This window comes from Thamnophis sirtalis, unplaced genomic scaffold (assembly GCF_051295495.1).
Source record: "Thamnophis sirtalis isolate CommonGarterSnake01/CBP01778 unplaced genomic scaffold, rThaSir2_p1.2 scaffold_2, whole genome shotgun sequence".
Taxonomy (NCBI): Eukaryota; Metazoa; Chordata; class Lepidosauria; order Squamata; family Natricidae; genus Thamnophis; species Thamnophis sirtalis.
Window position 1 is genome coordinate 72,415,541 of NW_028261382.1, and position 16,682 is coordinate 72,432,222.

The window sequence follows — 16,682 nt, forward strand, 5'->3', positions numbered from 1 at the left end:
TCATATTAATTCAAATGTCTTAACTCAAATATTTACTATATTAACATCATCATACCTCCACTTTTATTTGACTATAGTTATTTAAACATCCTTCATCTTTAAATATACCAAGATTCAATACATAACCACATGCTGGCATTTCATTTACTTATTTGTAAAATCCTCCATTAACATTAAATCCTCATATCCTGTTTTAGCTAAACATCCATAATATTTAATACCAAAATTTTCTAATCCTCCATGTATATAATTTATTATCATTATCCTTTCTTCATTTAACTATATCCTATATCATAACATTTTCTCCCTATTAGTTAAAACTTAACTATCTAGTTTTGTTTTTTATCAAAATTATTATTGTTATTAATAATCTTTATATATAGTCCCAAAATATTTCTAACCTTCCCTTCTCATATCCAATTATTACTTATCATAACAGCTCAACATTGTATACATTACTATCATTATCAATTTTTATTTAACTATACCTATTACCAATGGATTTAACTAAGTTTAGCTAATTTTGAATTATACTCTTCCATCTATCAACCTGTATCTCTCCAATAACAAAACAATCTTATATCTACTGCCATTTGTGGATCCAATTCTCCAAACATCTTTTTAAACAAGTTTGTACGAAATGATCTTTGCACCTTCTTGTTTGTAGTATCTCTCATATAATGTTGACGCCCTCCTTTTGTTTCCTTTATCAGCTTGTCTTTAATTCTCAGCAGTGTTATCAAATATTTTGCAAACAGTATTTCATAGTCTATAAGTTCTTCTCCTTCTATGTCCTGTCCTTTGAAATAAATTTTCTCTCCATTTAATTCCTCTTCAAATATTCCATTCTTTCCTCCCTCAGAAATAAACCAATTGCCACAAATATCAACAAGCTCAAACTCTTTATATCCGTCAATTTTTTGAATTTCCATCTTCTTATTTTTTATTTGATGAACATCCTCAATTTTTTCATCACATTTGTTGCCAAATACACCAAATAATCCAATTTTCTTTCAATTCTTTCCTCTGTATCAAACACTCTCTTCAAAGCTGAAAGTATCGCTTGGAGAGAGGCTTGAAGAGACGTCATGTTTATACGGCGTTGTATTTTTTTCTTAAAAGCTCAGCAAGACTGAAAACACTTGGCAGTGAAAGCAAACCACAAAGGAACAGCTGTACAATCTTATCAGATCTTAAGCCAGAACAGCCAAGCAATAAAAGTGTCGAGATGTAAATAGTCAATTTGTAGCTTAAAGGGAGTCAGAAGAGATGTTAGAATAGTCCGTCCATTTGAAAAGGTTTATTTAGAATCAATCCATGTAAATAACATTTACAAAGTAAGATAATCACTGTCCAGAACCATTACAAAGATCAAAATCGCCGCTAAGTTCTTCTATTCTTTGATTTAAGTTAGTTTTAAAAAATTTTAGGCAGTCCATTTTTTTTTAAACAATAAAAGTTTCTCACCAGCTTAACACTTCTCCATATTGCCCTGAGTTTGTCAGCCTTGAAAGATTGGAATTTTTACTGCCAGCAGAAGACTTTAGACCTGCTTTTCTCGGAGATTTTGCGATATCCCCGAGATCAGCAAGATGTAATCTTCCTGTTCATCATCTCTTCGGGATGATTTAGGTCCATTGGAACACCCCAGCAATAAAAGTATCAAGTGCAATCTCAGAGCTTTGAGATCGCATGTTGTCTCGTCACGGCATCCAGGCTCCACCCCCCATGCATCAAAGCATTTTTGAGGTGGGGAGGGGGAATAGAATGTCTAAACTCCCAGCCCGCAGGCCGGATGAGTCATGTGCTGGTCACACCCATACCCAAGGGGCAGTTGAAACAGAGATCTTTTAAGGTGGGGAGGGGGAGTAGAACATCTAACTCCTTAGCATCAGAGCGTGTTGATTACTTTATAAGAAATACTAATGATCTGATGGACATTTTGAAAAATCCTTTCTTAGCGAGCACCTAGAAGCCAAGAGAAACATACATGCTAAATTTCAAGTTTGTAGGCTTTACGATTCTGGAGATTTCATGATGATGCCTGAGTGGTGTTTCGCTTTTATATATACAGATATAATTTGGGGATCCTTCTTACTTGTGGTTAGTGGGAAGGAAAAAGAAGGTTTTGGACATATACGGGATGATTAGGACAGCAAAAAGGAGGCAGGTTTGCTCTTCTGCACCTTTTAATCTGGATCACCCAGAAAAGATCAGTTCTTTTCAAGCAGATTCTTTCAACAATGCAATATTAGCTGTCAAAAAGAGTTGCCATCACATCCTGCCTAGCAATTTCCTCCAACTGGATTGCCCTTGTTAGAACTGGGCTGCTAAAGAAACTGGTTCTTTGAATTTTTTCTTTCTTTCTTTCCACATTTCCTGTTACGCACCTTCAACCATCACCTCTTTATGCCTGTAAATATCATTTTTTAAAGGAAAACAGGATCCAGGAGGCTAGTATCTTGATGATTTATTACAAATTATTTATAAAATTTACAGTTTTTTTACAAAAGAAACAAGTACAAAAAAACGCAACAACAATATTAACAGAAACATTACAGGTTGAATTCTTGCCATTTAGAAAACGTGATATAAAATACTTTACATTTCCAATTGTTTCTATCCTTAATTCTTTAGAGCATGATGTCACTGGGTTTTAAGAGCAGATTGAAAGCCAATTCAATGGCATTTGTCATTCATTTTTCTTCTGAGGCAGGATGGGATCCCAGCATGTACCCCCCCCCCCCAAGCCTCTTGAGAAATCTGTATCCTGCAGGAGATGAAACTGTTTTAAGTTTAATAAATGATTTTTTTAAAAAAAAATCCCAAAATGTGAGAATGTGAGAGATCTTCTCCTTTGTCCTTCTGAGCAAGCTTTGATTTTCACACTGACCCAGGACTAATTTGTTCTTAACATGCTGTGACGCAGCCATTAAATGGAGGGGAGGATTACTCATCATTGTGCCTGAAAGGTCCTGGAAAGACCAGAAAGCTAATTTTGCAACCTTCATCATCCAACAGATGTTCAATCAACACAGCAGCTCTGATGAAGAAACCTCTGCCAAAACTTGATCATCTAAGATTGCAAAAGATCCTTTCTTTCCCTCTTTCTTTCTTCCTCCTTTCTTTCTTCTCTTTCTTTCTCTCTCCCTTTCTTTCTTCTCTTTCTTTCTCTCTCCCTTTCTTTGCCTCCTTTCTTTCTCTTTCTCTTTCTCCCTCTTTCTTTCTTTCTTTCTTTTCCTCTCTCTCTCTCCCTCCTTTCTTCTCTCCCTTTCTCTTTTTCTTTCTCCCATTCTTTCACTCCTTCCTTTCTTTCTCTTTCTCCCTCTTTCTTCCTCTTCCTCTTTCTCTTTCATTTCTTTCTTCTCTCTTTCTCCCTCTTTCTTTTTCTTTCCCTCTCTCCCCCCCCTCCGTCTCTCTCACTCTCTTAGCTTTGAACATGGTTCACTCAACATATAGGCCCTGCCAACTTTGAGATGGTTTGATTCTGATCTTGAAACAACAAATCAATGGAAATCATCCCTTTGTCTTTGCTCTCGAAGACCCAAATCTCCAGATGTTTCCTGCAAGGAGGGTGGAGTTCCCATCCCACCAAGCAGGAGAAACAATAAGAGGGGTTTTTGTTTTTGTTTTTTTTCCTCTGGAGGAAGATTCCTCTCTCGATGTCTCTTCCCTCCCTCCAGTGACTCTTTAAGTTTGGAATTTCGACCATCCATTCTTGCAATGCTGTTTATTTACAAGCCTGGTCAGATCCCCCCCTTTTCCCTGGAGAGAGAGGGGGGGGGGCGGGGAGAGAGATATTTGTCAAAGCACCTGGTATGCCCAAATATGGGAAGGAGCCTACTGCTTCCCTGCATTTTTGCTGATAAATAAATGAAGGGAGACAAGTATAGATCTATTTCAAGCTATTTACCTCTTATCAGCTAGCCATACCCTTACTGGGATACAAAGGGGGGATATTTTTATATGTTAGGCAGTTTTATATTAACCTCTAAGCCACAAGCTCTCCTCCCTTATCAGCTTAGTCAGGGGAATGATTAAGTGATTGTCAAATCACTTAATTGTTAATTGTCAAATCACCTGGTATGCCCAAATAAGGGAGGGAGCATACTGCTTCCCTTCATTTATTTATTGGCAAACATACAACGTATGTGTGTGTGTGCGTGTACATATACATATTCATGTACATACACACACACACACACACACACACAGGTCTGACCTTATCCTAACCTGTAGCTTTTGTGCATCTCCAGCGGTTCCAGCAATTCAGCTCCTCTAACTAGCAACCCCATGCGTCGCCTTTGTCCCTTCTAAGCAAACACTGCTTTTTTATTTTTATTATTATTTTGGCTTTTTCCGATTGCTTTCTTCGCCTTTCCAATCCCTGCCCTTTTCCTACTGGGATGGACGTATTTCAGGAGCTCTGCAACTGTGCATGTTTTGTCACCTCAGGGAAGGGACACACTCTGATTTTCCCAACCAGCTGTGCAGTCCCTTGTTCTCCGCCAAAAGAGAGATCCAGAGGATTTTTTTCACCTTCTCCCGACAGAGAGGGCAGCGGGCGCTGGTTCTGAAAATCTTCAAGGAGCATCTGGAGCAGAAGCCAGAGTGATAGCAAGGGAACATCATGGTACTGGCTGGGGACGCAAAACAGACCATGCAATCTTCTGTAGTGTTTTCTTCAGCTTTTTCCTGGAACTCCAAACAAGTGGGATCTGCAGAGGCGTGATAAATATTTTGCGGATAAAAATTAAGAGCTGGAAGAGACACTGATAACAATAGAAAAGAGAAAGGAAGAGAGGAGGAGATGAAGGGAAGAGGAGGGAAGGAAGATAGAGGTAAGGAGAGGAAGATGAAAGGGATGAGAGAAGGAGAGAGGGCAGGAAGGGGAAGAGGAAGAGAGGAGTTGGAGAGAGAAAAGGGAGGAAGGAAGGGAAAGGAGAGGGGAAGGAAGAAAGTAGAGAAGGGAGGGAGGGAGAAAAGAAAGGGAAATGAAGGAGGTGTCAAAACAGGCGAGGGATAGTAAACAAAGCAACCTAAGTAGTATGTTACGTATAACCCTAATGATAAATGTATAAGAATGATGAATGTAAAAAAGAATAATATTGTAGCTAAGGGGATGTATCCCTATAATTGTATATAGAGAACAAAAAATAAAAAAACTTTTCCGGAAAAAAATATTTTGCAGGAAAGTTTAAAGCAGGGGTGTCCAGCCCACCTTGGCAACTTTAAGACTTGGGGACTTTTAACTCCTAGAGGCTCCTTTTTTGCCTCACACCCCTGCTTAAAGCCAACAAGACTTACTGATGGCGTGTGCATCATTATCACATAATGACAACATGGAACTTTTGTTCCCTAGAGGGGAAGATAAGTCCTATCCTGCGGGGAGCCCTCAACTTACAAGCACAATTGAACCCAAATGTTTTGTCGCTAAGGGAGCCAGTTCTTAAAGGATTCAGAGAGGGAGGGAGACAGAGAGAGGGGGGGGGATGGAGAGAGACAGACACACACAAAGAAAGAAAGAAAGAGAGATATAGAGAAAGAGACAGAGATAGAGAGACAGACACAGAGAGACAGACAGATAGAAAGAGATGGAGAGATTCAGAGATAGAAAGAGGTAGAATGACACACAGAGAGAGGCAGAGACATAAAGAGAGACAGATAGAAAGATACAGGGAGAGATAGAGATAGAAAGACAGAGAGAGAGAAAGAGAGGGAGTTAGAAAGAGAGAGGGACAGATAGAAAGAGAGACAGAGACAGACAGGAAAGACAGAGAGGGAAAACAGAGCTGTTGGTCACTCCACTGGCCTTCCTCTGCCCTAGAAAAGCCACACATCATGGTCCGGCCTACACTTGCTTACCAAGAAGTTCGACCTCTTTGGTTCTTCCATAGATGTCCACAACCGCCCAAAGAGGGGATTCAACCGAAACGCCGCTGAAGAGGAAGGACCCTTCGGCCTCAAGGTTGGTGCTGCAGAAGACGCATCCCCAGCTGTCCACCCAGAAGCTGATAATGGTATCTTCTTCAATATATTCATCTGGTAAAACACAGGCACAAGTCTTCCCTTGGGTGACCAGGTTTGGGCACACAAACGGAGGCAGGTTGCCAGTCCGGAGGCAGGGGTCTTTCCAGGTGAAGCCCACCCGTAGACCACCCTGCCACTTCTGGTCATCTTGTAGGATTTTCAGCGTCACTTTCTCATAAAGTTTGATGGGACGGTTGGAGAAGACGATACCATCATGGAACGTGTCTCTTCTACTTACTCTGCAGCAAGATTCATCCATGAAAACCTGGGATCCTTTGATGGAAGGATGGAAGAATAGTGGACTGTAGGAAGCTTCGCCAGAACACTCCGATTCTGTGGAGACATGAAGCATCATTGTTAGAATATTCATGACTGGGAGAGACATGGGAACAAGGTCAGCCAATGAGTAGGCATAGCAACTAAGTCAGCCAATGGGAGCTTAAACAGATTGGAGTCTGGGTAGAGAATAAAAACAGAAACTTGAGAAGAAAGCAGTCTGCTGTTCTGAGAAGTAAACTAGCAGTCTGTCTGGGCTTGCCTGCTGAAATGAAACTAACTCCTTGTGTTTGCCTGTAACTCTCCTGCCTTGTGTGTCCTCCCCCATGTTGTCATAGTAGAAAAGAGGGGGAGCACATTCCACGCATCCTGTCGGCTGATGTCGGATCTCAGATTACTGCAGCTGGCTTGGAAGGGGTGCATCTTACAGGGGAAGGTGATCTATGACGCAGACTGGGGGGAGGGGAGGAACAGGGGTAAAATTCAGAAGAAAAATCAAAGCACAGGATTGACTGCGAACAGATATTGCCTAATGGATCACCTAATAAATCACTGGTTTTGTACTAAAACTTTGATGCAATAATTATGAAATAATTAGGTCATCGTTAGGAAATTTGAAATTGTGTTTACTTGGTAGAACCACCTGTTGGTATTGTACATTTATTCATCTATTATTACGTATATAAAGCAGTTAATGAATCCTGCTGCAACAGTTACCTGTGTGTGCTTCTGGATTTGAATTTATGCAACAAACTGACAATCATGAATACAATCACAGAAAGAAGAGAGACTAGAAGTCCTCAAGGGAACTTGTTTGCATCAGTAAAGAATACAGAATAACAGAGTTGGAAGGGACCTTGGAGGTCTTCTAGTCCAACCCCACAACTTCTAAATGCAAATTGTTCTATTGGTTGATTGTTTTCATTGTTAGGACATTTCTGCTTAATTCTAGGTTGCTTCTCTCCTTGATTAATTTCATCTATTGCTTCTCATCCTGTGTTCGGCTGCTTTGACCCCCTCTTCCTTGTGACAATCCCTCAAATATTGGAACACTACTGTCATGTCATCCCTAGGCCTTCTTTTGACTAGACTAGACAAACCCAATTCCTGCAACCATTCTTCATATGTTTTAGTCTCCAGGTCCCTAATCAACTTTGTTGAAACAGCCTAAATAACTAGCAATTCCAGCAGTTTTCCCGAAATGCCACTGAAATGCAGAAGAGAGTGAGACTCTGATGAGGCCTGCAAAAAATATCAGCTTTTATTTATGGCCATAGCAAAAGCTGGGTGACAAAACTATATCCAAAACATACAAACCAATGCATGTGAGGAATCACTACATCCTGCAAGAGTGGCTCAGAGTATTATATACCTTTTAGGCAGATAGAAACAAAGTTTATCCAATCAGGGACAAAGATTCGTTACCAACATGATCTTTAAAGCATTATTTTGTTCAAGCTCCTGTCTCTGTCTACCTTATCTGTGGATAATTCCTATAGCCTTGTATAAGGGGTGCCAGCCCCCTCCCGCTTTGCCAAGTTGGCTTTTCGTCAGAATGCTTTAAGGATTTATGAGCCCGGAAAACTCCCTAGTTTGGTTCCTTTATCTATGGGGCCTGATATTCTCATGTAACAATTTCTTCTATGTTTTCAAGAATGTGCCTAGCTTTGTGAGACGCAGCAGGGAGACAACATTTGTAGTAATGCCATCCAGTATTAAGGTCACAATTTGCTAAGCTAGGAAAGAATTATAATTCCTGACAGTATACAATATAAGCAGGAGCCAATAACAAAGCTTAATTCTTAATAAAGGATTTCTAGCAGGATATCATATCAGAAGCCAACAGTAAATACTGGTTTAATCAGTAACAATTCTATAGTAACATAGGCAATTCATAATAAAAGCAAATAGCTAATATTGATTCATATACTCCTTCAGCAGGTATAAATATAAACATGGATATGAAAGAAAGAAATGAATACAAGTTAAATGGGGACAGCAGGACAGGGATGGTGGGCATGCTGGTGCACTTATGCACGCCCCCTTTACAGACCTCTTAGGAATGGGGTGAGGTCCATGGTAGAGAGTTTAAGGTTGAAGCTGTGGGGGTTTGAGGAAGAAACCACAGAGTCAGGTAGAGCATTCCAGGCATTTACCACTCTGTGAACTCGTATTTGGAGTTTGGAGTGGTTTACCTTGAGTTTGTATCTATTGTTTACCCGCTCATTGTTGTGTTTGAAGCTGAAGAAGTCGTTGACAGGTAAGATGTTGTAGCAGACAATTTAGTGTACTGTGCTTAGATCAGACCGCAGGCGGCACAGATCCAGATTGTCCAAGGCCAAACTTCGTCCCACGTTGGGGCTCATCAGAGAGGGGACCATATTAAGAGCATCCGCTGAGGGCAGAGTTTTGCCAATCCTTAAATACTTGATTTTTCTGGGACGCGAAGGAGGCTTTGAGAACATTTTGACCTTAGAGCACTCAGCACCTTCTCAAGGTGCTCCCAGCTCCCTGGCAGAGCAAAACAGGTTTGATGGGTGGAGGCCGGAAGCTGTTAAATGCTTTTGAACTGCACAGGGGGCCCATTTTCAGATCTCCTGCCAGGTTTATACAAGTCTATTGCTGCAGATAAGGGAAACTGCAGATCAAGGGTTAAAGTTTGCACATATGTGGAAAAAACAAGATAAGCCTTGTGTGGGAATGAGTTTAAAAAATAAAATAAAACACAAGCACAAAATGTGCCTTTTGGCAGGTTTGCAAAATTCAGCATTCATTTTAGAAACCTTCTGGGTCAGGAAACCAGTAAAAGTGCAAGTGGGGTTTAGAAGCAACAAGTCATTCAGTTACTTTCTACTAATGGGCTCTACATGGGGTTGCCCCTGAAGTGCATCCGGCGACTACAGCTAGTCCAAAATGCAGCCGCGCGAGTGATAGTGGGCGCACCTCGGTTCGCCCACGTTACACCTGTCCTCCGCGAGCTGCACTGGCTGCCTGTTGGTCTCCGGGTGCGCTTCAGGATAATGATGACCATCTTTAAAGCACTCCATGGTAGTGGATCTGGGTACTTGAGAGACCGCCTTCTGCCGATTACCTCCCTAAATCGACCAATCAGATCGCACAGACTGGGCCTCCTCCGAATTCCATCTGCCAGTCAATGTCGACTGGCGACCACACGGAGGAGAGCCTTTTCTGTTGCTGCCCCGACCCTATGGAACGAGCTCCCCATGGAGATCCGTACCCTCACCACGATCCAGACCTTCCGCGCAGCCCTCAAGATCTGGCTCTCCCAGCAGGCCTGGGGATAGGCTTCCAATTACCCGCCCGAGTGTTTGATTGCTGAATGAAAGTTGTGTTTTATTATTTTTCTTTTGTTCACAAAGTGTTTGTTTTGACCTTGCACTTCCCCTCCCCTGTGGTTGTAAGCCGCCCTGAGTCCCCTCAGGGAAAAGGGCGGCATATAAATCCCAATAAACCTAAACCTAAACTTTCACTTTCACCCTGTCACAAGCGTTAAAGTAGCAATGCAAGGATAGGCCAATTTCCCACTAAACAGGCATATTACAGAGCCAAGGTTAGGAGGTTACCGATTTGAACCTTTCCTTGGGGCCAAAAATCCAGGCCGGAGATCAGCTTATTAAGAATAACAGAGTTGGAAGGGACCTTGGAGGTCTTCTAGTCTAACCCCCTGCTCGAGTAGGAAACCTTATACCAGGGATGGCGAACCTTTTTGGCACTGAGTGTCCAAACTGGAACGCACGTTTATGCACAGTGCATGTGTGTGCCCGGGAGCGCTGGAAACTCGAAGACTGGAGGCTAAAACACACGAACGGTTGCAGGAACTGGGTATGTCTACTCTGATGAAAAGAAGGACTAGGGGAGATATGATAGCAGTTTTCCAATATCTCAGGGGCTGCTCCTAAGAAGAGGGAGTCAAGCTATTCTCCAAACCACCTGAAGGCAGGACAAGAAGCAATGGGTGGAAACTAATCAAGGAGAGAAGCAACCTGGAACTAAGGAGGAATTTCCTGACAATGAGAACAATCAATCAGTGGAACAACCTGCCTCCAGAAGTTGTGAATGTTCCATCACTGGAGGCTTAGAACTAAAGAGAAATTAGCAGTTAAAACAATTAATCAGTGGAACAGCCTGCCCTCAGAAGTTGTGGGTATTCCATCACTGGAGGTGTTTAAGAAGAGATTGGACAGCCATTTGTCTGAAATGGTATAAGGTCTCTTGCTCAAGCAGGGGGTTGGACTAGAAGACCTCCAAGGTCCCTTCCAGCTCTGTTATTCTGTTGCTCTGAATAAGCTTATTTCTGGCCTGGATTGTTGGCATCAAGAAAGAGTTCAAATATCTAACCTCCTAACCTTGGCTTCAAAAGAAGCTCTTTACTATATGCCTGTTTATTGGAAAATTGGCCTATGACAGAGTGAAAGTGAAAGTAACTCAATGACTTATTCTCTCTAAACACACTTTTATTTTTTTCCCCTGACCCAGAGGATTTCTAAAATGAATGTTGAATTTTGCAAACACACCAAAAGAGACATTTTGTGTTTGGATTGTTGTTGTTTTTTATTGCCACATGAGGCTTATCTTGTTTTTCCCATAAGCATAAACTTCAATCCTTTATCTGCATTTCCCTTATCTGCAACAATAAACACATATAAGGCTTTTATAGATACAGAAAAGCCTTCATGAAATGAATGCACAAAATTGATTCCATATATAAAAAGGTAAAGATAAAGCTTCCCCTCGCACATATGTGCTAGTTGTTCCCGACTCTAGGGGTGCGGTGCTCATCTCCGTTTCAAAGCCGAAGAGCCAGCGCTGTCCAAAAACGTCTCTGTGGTCATGTGGCCGGCATAACTCAATGCCGAAGACGCACGGAACGCTGTTCCCTTCCCAACTGTTCCCAGTTTTTTCTACCTGCATTTTTTACATGCTTTTGAACTGCAGGGTTGGCAGAAGCTGGGACAAGTAGATTTTATAGATTTTTTTTTTTTTTTTAGATTTTATTTAGCATTTATAGGCCGCCCTTTTCCCTGAGGGGACTCAGGGCGGCTTACAATAGTAAGGGAAGGGGAGTGAAAGACAAAATACAGAAAACAATGTGAGATAACTAAAAGGTACTAAAACACAACATTCACTCAGCATTCGGGAGGGGCAAGAAAATTTATCCCCAGGCCTGACGGGCTAGCCAGATCTTGAGGGCTGTACGGAAGGCCTGGACTGTGGTCAGGGTACGAATCTCCACGGGGAGATTGTTCCATAGCGTCGGAGCAGCAACTGAGAAGGCTCTCCTCCGGGTGGTCGCCAGTCGGCACTGACTGGCGGATGGAATACGGAGGAGGCCCGCTCTATGCGATCTGATGGGACGCAGGGAGGTTATTGGCAGGAGGCGGTCTCTCAGATAGTCAGATCCACTACCATGGAGCGCTTTATGGGTGGTAAGTAAGACCTTGAATTGCACCCGGAGATCTACAGGCAGCCAGCGCAGCTTGCGGAGGATAGGTGTTATGTGGGCGAACCGAGGTGCGCCCACAATCACTCGCGCGGCCGCGTTCTGTACTAGCTGAAGTCTCCGGGTGCTCTTCAAGGGCAGCCCCATGTAGAGCACATTGCAGTATTCCAGCCTAGAGGTCACAAGGGCTCGAGTGACTGTCGTGAGAGCCTCCCGATTCAGGTAGGGCCGCAACTGGCGCACCAGGCGAACCTGGGCAAATGCCCCCCTGGTCACAGCTGATAGATGGTGATCAAAACTCAGCTGTGGATCCAGGAGGACTCCCAAGTTGCGGACCCTATCTGAGGGGTATAAGTTTTGTCCCCCCAGCCTGATTGATGGTACGGTGGTCAAATTATTGGGAGGAAAACACAACAGCCACTCGGTCTTGTCTGGGTTGAGCACCAGTTTGATTGCTCTCATCCAGTCTTTAACAGCTTCCAGACCCTGGTTCATCACGTCCACCGCTTCATTGAGTTGGCACGGGGCGGACAGATACAATTGTGTATCGTCCGCATATTGTAACGGCAGCTCACTCCATTACGTGGTGCTAGGGATTCTAATCGCTGAACTGCCAACCTGTCTGATGAAGAAGCTCAGCATCTTAGCCACTGAGCCACCACATCCACTGAGCCACCGTGATCTCTACTCATTTTCCCTAGCCAGTGTCTGAGCCTTATGGGACTTGAACAATTGAGCACATATGGAAGGAATGCCTTCTGGCAAAGGTTTGTCAAACTGGACAGTTGGAACTCCCAGAATTCCTCAGCCAAAGGGCAAGGCTGAAAAACACTGTGTTTGAGGCTAAGCTCCTACTGTTCAGTGTAAAACAGGCCCATGGTCCACCTCTGGCCCTTGAGCCATTCGGAACCGGACTGCAGAAGTTCTGGGTCAGACTCTGCATCAGACCTCAGGGACACGGATTTAAACCTATAATACTGGTTTAATGTCAAACCTTCAAGGCAATCCATACCCTCCCTCCCCTCAAAAAAAGAGAAGAGAAAAAAGGGTCCTGGTTTCATTACTGAAGAAAGAAAACTCAGTTCTTATTTTATTGAGGTGGGTCTAGATCAGTGTTTTTCAACCTTGGCAACTTGAAGATGTCCGGACTTCAACTCCCAGAATTCCCCAGCCAGCAAATGCTGGCTGGGGAATTCTGGGAGTTGAAGTCTGGACATCTTCAAGTTGCCAAGGTTGAAAAACACTGGTCTAGATCACCAAGTCTGGCAAATTGCTTTGGAAAAAGTCCACGTTCAAGCCTACTCTGTTTTCCCAACCCTCAGCAGCTGGGATTCAGGCATGCTGTCCCTGAAGGTGAAGGTTCTACATCAGACTTCCAGGAAAAGCACCCAAAAGCGCTTCCCCCCGCAAAAAAGCAACTGGACTTCCTTGGGTTTTTTTCCCCTTTGAAAATGTTTCGCTTCTTATCAAAGAAGCTTCTTCAGTTCAGTTCTTCAATTCTTCAGTTGTTCAGAACTTCTTTGAAAATGTTTTGCTTCTTATCCAGGAAGCTTCTTCTGTTCTGAAGAAGTTCTCCTGAACAAGCAAAGAACTGAAGATGCTTCTTGGATAAGAAGTGAAATGTTTTCAAAGGAAACAAACAACTAAGGAAGTCCAGCTGCCTTTTGCAAAGAAGTACCTTTGGGACAACCACGACCTGGAGGATAGAAAATATCCATAGACGTCTGAGGTGTAGCATCCATCACCCAATTGCTTTTCCTCTACTACACTTGCCCTTTCATGCTTTACAAAGACGGAAGCGAGTTGCTGCCAATCTCTAGCCTCAATTCTTTAGTGTGCCTAGTGGCGAGAAGCAGCCATAGGGCTTCAGTGCTCAGATAAAGCACTCAAGATAAAGGTAAAGGTTCCCCCTGCACATATGTGCTAGTCGTTCCCGACTCTAGGGGGCGGTGCTCATCTCCGTTTCAAAGCTGAAGAGCCAGCGCTGTCCAAAGACGTCTCTGTGGTCATGTGGCCGGCATGACTCAACGCCGAAGGCGCACGAAACGCTGTTCCCTTCCCACCAAAGGTTGTCCCTATTTTTCTACTTGCATTTTTTACGTGCTTTCGAATTGCTAGGTTGGCAGAATCTGGGACAAGTAACGGGAGCTCACTCCGTTATGCGGAGGTAGGGATTCAAACCGCCAAACTGCCGACCTTTCTGACTGACAAGCTCAGCGTCTTAGCCACTGAGTCACCGCATCCCTCAGTGTCTGTTCAGAAATCATTTCGTTTGAGTGCTTCCCTTCCAAGCTGTGTTGAAACACAGCATTTCAAAGCCAATTTGGTGCATCCAGAAAGCTACCTTGAATGTTCTTCCTTACCGTCGTCAGAGGGACTAAGGCAGGCTCCCATGGTTGGCTGGGGCTTGGCTGGGCTGGGCTAGGTTGTGCTGTGCTGTGGATCCTGGTTGCTAGCTTCTTGCTTCTCCCTTTCAAATAGAGACAGAAGAAGCAACTTTCCAGGTTCTCTGACTACCAGCAAGGACTCAAAGTGAAAGGAAGGAAGGAAGCTGTTTTATACAGCCCTCTTGTGAGTTAAACATTAATCATCATTGTGGTTTCTGGGGAAGTGTGTGTGTCTGTGTGTAACAGCTTTTGTTGTTGTAGGAGGGAATTTCCAGCTTCTCTTTCTCTTTCTCTCTCTGGTTCTGAAGTCCAAGCCTGGGTGCAACTGCCCTGTTTGCCCAAATGCACAAAACGGCTCCCTGCTTTGGCTCAGCTCAGCCAGGGAGTCTGAGCCCTGGAGAAATGTGAGGCACCCCAATGCTGTTCTGACGGATGTGCTCGAACGCTGCTATCAGTGGTAAGTGAGAAGCATTTGTGATGGAGACCTTCAGAAGTTGTGAGTGCTCCATCACTGGAGGCTTTTAAGAAGATACCCAGAGGTATTTCACAAGAGTCCTCCTCTCTTCTGCTCACAACAGAATCCCTTCTGCCACCAGGCTCCAAATTTTGGGTTTGGACAACCTGGAACTACGCCACCTACGGTCTGATCTTAGCATAGTACGTAAAATTATCTGCTACAACGTCCTACCTGTCAATGACTTCTTCAGCTTCAACCTCAACAACACACGGGCTAACAATAGATGCAAACTCAAGGTAAACTGCTCCAAACTCGATTGCAGAAAATACGACTTCAGCATCAGAGTGGTCAATGCCTGGAATGTTCTCCCTGACTCTGTTGTTACATCCTCAACCCCCCACAGCTTCAACCTTAAACTGTCTACCCCATTCCTAAGAGGTCCATAAAGGGGGCCGCATAAGTGCACCAGCGTGCCTTCCGTTCCTGTCCTACTCTCCTCGTTTATTTGTATTCATTTCTTTTGTTCATGTTTATACTTATATCTGTTATGGTGTACATTTTGATAAACTAACAAACCAATAACTAAGTAAGTAAGTAAGTAAGTAAATAAATAAATAAATAAATAAAGTATTGGACAGCCACTTGTCTGGAATTATATAAGGTCTCCTGCTTGAGCAGGGGGTCGGATTAGAAGACCTCCAAGGTCTCTTCCATCTCTCCTCTCCCCTCCCTTCTTTCCTCTCCTCTCTTCTCTCTTCCCCTCCTCTCCTCTTCTGTATTACACTGTTTTCCAAGTTTGGGAACTTCAGACTTCAATTCCCCAGCCAGCTGCCATGCTGGCTGAGGAATTCTGGGAGTTGGAATCCAGACATCTTAAAGTTTCTGAGGTTGAATCATAGAATCCTGGTGTTGGAAGGGACTTCGGATGTCTTCTAGTCCAACCCCCTGCTCAAGTCAAGAGTCCTTCTACCATACTGAACCAACTGTTTGAAAAACACATTTTTATGACAGTTGTGCCATCCAGTGAAGCTTTTCTACAAAGGATTCTACATTTACCATAATGCCCAGCCTGGTCAGAAATCTCATTCAAGCATCTTAATTCATTGCACAACTGCTTTCTTACACACCAAATAGTTTCTGTGTGAGGCTCGTATATACCACTCCCACTAGCATTTCCCAAACGCTTGCTACCTTTCCCCCCTTCTTTCCCAAGGTAGACAAGTAGTTTGCTAACAAGGCAGTTACAACATCTGGCTCAAAACATTACAGAACCACCAGATGGCAGGATCAACAACATTGCTGCCATCTAGTGGGATGTCGGGGGCTTGCAGTTCAATTACCATCTTGCTACAGTGGGGTTTATACAATACTCCAGGTATTGCTGAAAATGCAGTTTCTGTAGGAAATCTTTTTTTCTTTTTCTAATTCTTCTTTTCTGTGGACTGGCCATTCCCAAATCCTGCAAGCGTTCTTCATATGTTTCAGTCTCCAGGCCTTTAATCATCTTAGTTGCTCTTCTCTGCAATTTTTCCAAAGTCTCATCCATTTCAATTTGGGGTAAAGAAAAAGCATGGACAAGTATGGTTGCAAATCACAGAAATGGGGGCAAACAAAGAGTTTGGGAGGATAATTTCCATCTCCAGGAAATTTTCATTAATGGTAATTTTTAATGATGATGGAGGAGGAGGAGGAGGAGGAGGAGGAGGAGCTGCAGTAGCAGGAGGAGGAGAAGCAGAAGAAGAAGCAGAAAGAAGAGAAGAATCAAGTGAGGAAGAAGAGCAGAAGCAGAAGAAGGAGGAGAAGAAGCAGCAGGAGGAGGAAGAGGAGAAGCAAGTGAGGAAGAAAAGCAGAAGGAGGAGGAGAAGATGAAGCAGGGGGAGAAGGAAGAGGAGGAGAAGCAGGGGGAGAAGAAGAAGCAGAAGAAGGAAGAGGAGGAGAAGCAAGTGAGGAAGAAGAACAGAAGCAGGAGGAGGAAGAAGAGGAGCAGAAGCTGGAGGAGAAGAGGCAGAAGAAGCAGGAGGAGGAGCAGGCATGACAGGAAAACAGTGATCTAATGTGTAATTAATTTGGA

The 16,682-nt window shown here is 43.3% G+C and overlaps 1 protein-coding gene across 1 annotated transcript; it reads right to left on the reverse strand.

Moving 5' to 3' along the window:
- Positions 1-3,794: 3,794 nt before the first annotated feature.
- Positions 3,795-14,300, reverse strand: NEURL3 (neuralized E3 ubiquitin protein ligase 3). The gene is made up of 3 exons (XM_087706082.1): positions 14,131-14,300; positions 5,866-6,363; positions 3,795-4,718 (listed from the first exon to the last, which is right to left on the reverse strand). The coding sequence occupies exons 1-3, from the start codon at positions 14,159-14,161 to the stop codon at positions 4,447-4,449; spliced, it is 801 nt and encodes a 266-aa protein (XP_087562208.1). The 5' UTR covers positions 14,162-14,300; the 3' UTR covers positions 3,795-4,446.
- Between the last annotated feature and the right edge of the window lie 2,382 nt (positions 14,301-16,682).